The 1,767-nt window shown below is 49.1% G+C and overlaps 1 protein-coding gene across 1 annotated transcript; it reads right to left on the bottom strand.

Annotated features, from left to right (window-relative positions):
- Nucleotides 1-1,013: 1,013 nt before the first annotated feature.
- On the bottom strand, nt 1,014-1,535 carry LOC140409790 (ferritin, higher subunit-like). Its single transcript, XM_072498004.1, has one exon. It carries the CDS (start codon nt 1,533-1,535, stop codon nt 1,014-1,016), a length of 522 nt encoding a protein of 173 aa, XP_072354105.1.
- Between the last annotated feature and the right edge of the window lie 232 nt (nt 1,536-1,767).

The raw sequence follows: 1,767 nt of genomic DNA, 5'->3' as shown, positions 1-1,767 counted from the left end.
CTTTGGAGCAATATTTTTGAGTTCTTTAAACTCTCGCAGTGCCGAGATACACATGGCTATTCAACTCAGCTCGAGCTGAATAAAGGGCCTGAATGGGAACACGCTGCCGAGGCCGCCTACTGCCCCGTTTTGTACAGTGGGGAGCTCCACTCACCGGGACTCCCAATTGAAGCAAGAGATCAGGATGCCAGTTTTAAATGACACCCCGATCTCCGAGCCACCTAAACAATCCCCGACCTCTCCCCCAGCCCAGACGCAATATGGGAGGGACCCCAGCAACCCCAGCACCCACACTGGGCAACCCTTGCTTGATCCCACGCGCACAAAATAATGGCAGCTTTGCACCACCAACCTGGCAGTGTGAACCTGGCAACACTGCCATGGTGCCCAGGTGACACTGCCAGATTGCGAGGCTGGCATCGCCAGAGTACCCAGGTAGCACCAGCAGTGCCAGGGCACCACTCCACCCAGAGGGCTTGCAACTAGAGGCCTCCAATCCCCTTGGTGACCCCCACAAGTGCCATTCATCTGGTCATTCAAAAAATATACTTTATTCATAAAATCGCTAATAAAAATTACAGAACATTTCGAATTGAATTGACTGTACATTTCCATCAAAGTTACACATTCACTTAACTTTCTTCCATTCAATTGGGATGACATTACACACATATCCCTCTTTATGTTACAATTCTTTCTTAAATATTTACATCGTCATGTTTCTTTTATACATTGGAGTGTTAATGACACAGACTGAGGGGTTTTACACTGCTACCCACCCCTCGGTGTATATTTTCTGGTAAGACCTTACAATGTGGTCTTTCCCCATTGCGCCTTGGCGGCGGCTGCCCCAAGCTTGAGTGCGTCCCTCAGCACGTAGTCCTGGACCTTGGAATGTGCCAGTCTGCACCACTCGGTCGAGGACAGCTCTTTGTTTGTGGGGACCGTTTTTTTTAGTGATTATAGTACTTTATTTTGGATTACATTTCATACAATGAAAAACAGAACCCTAGTCAGTCCAGCGTGAGCTTTTCAAACAGGTACTCTCCCAAGCCATTTTCAGTGGCTCCCAGTCTCTTCAGGTTGGTGATGTGATCTCCGAGCTTCTTGATCATCTTCCCTTGTTCATCCAAGTAGTGAGTCTCCAGGAAGTCACACAAATGAGGGTCGGTGTTCCCAGAGGAGAGTTTGTGCAGATCCAGCAGACTCTGGTTCACATTCTTCTCCACCTGCAGAGCTCTCTGCATTGCCTCCAGACCATTGCCCCACTCATCCTGCTCTGGTTTCTTGACATCCTCCAGGATGATGCGGCCTCCACGTTTATTCTGGAATTGCATCAGTTTCTCAGCGTGTTCCCGTTCCTCGTGTGACTGCTCCTTGAAGAACTCAGCAAAGTGACGCAGGGCAACATCATCCCGGTCAAAGTAAGACGACATGGAGAGGTAAACATAGGAGGAATAGAGCTCCAGGTTGATCTGTTTGTTAACAGCATCCTCACAGTCCTTGTGGTAGTTCTGACACACTTGGGCGGCCATCTTTACTCTTGCTATCACTGTTCTCAGACGTGGGGAGCGTTGCTGAACAGCGCTCGCTTGAGGCTTCAGATGCGAATGGATTGAATCCCAAAGCCTCAGGAATCTGCACATTAGAGTGAGGCTTACTGCCTCGCTGTAATATGCAGATTTGCTAAAAAGTGGTCCTACCCCGATTCACATCGCAATGTCCCGCCAGATTGTGTTGAATCTCGCAAGGCGTTGCGAGCGGGTT

The sequence above is a fragment of the Scyliorhinus torazame genome, chromosome 1, assembly GCF_047496885.1.
Source record: "Scyliorhinus torazame isolate Kashiwa2021f chromosome 1, sScyTor2.1, whole genome shotgun sequence".
NCBI lineage: Eukaryota > Metazoa > Chordata > Chondrichthyes > Carcharhiniformes > Scyliorhinidae > Scyliorhinus > Scyliorhinus torazame.
Note: the sequence above shows the minus strand (reverse complement) of the source record. Positions and strands in the feature narration are given on the sequence as shown.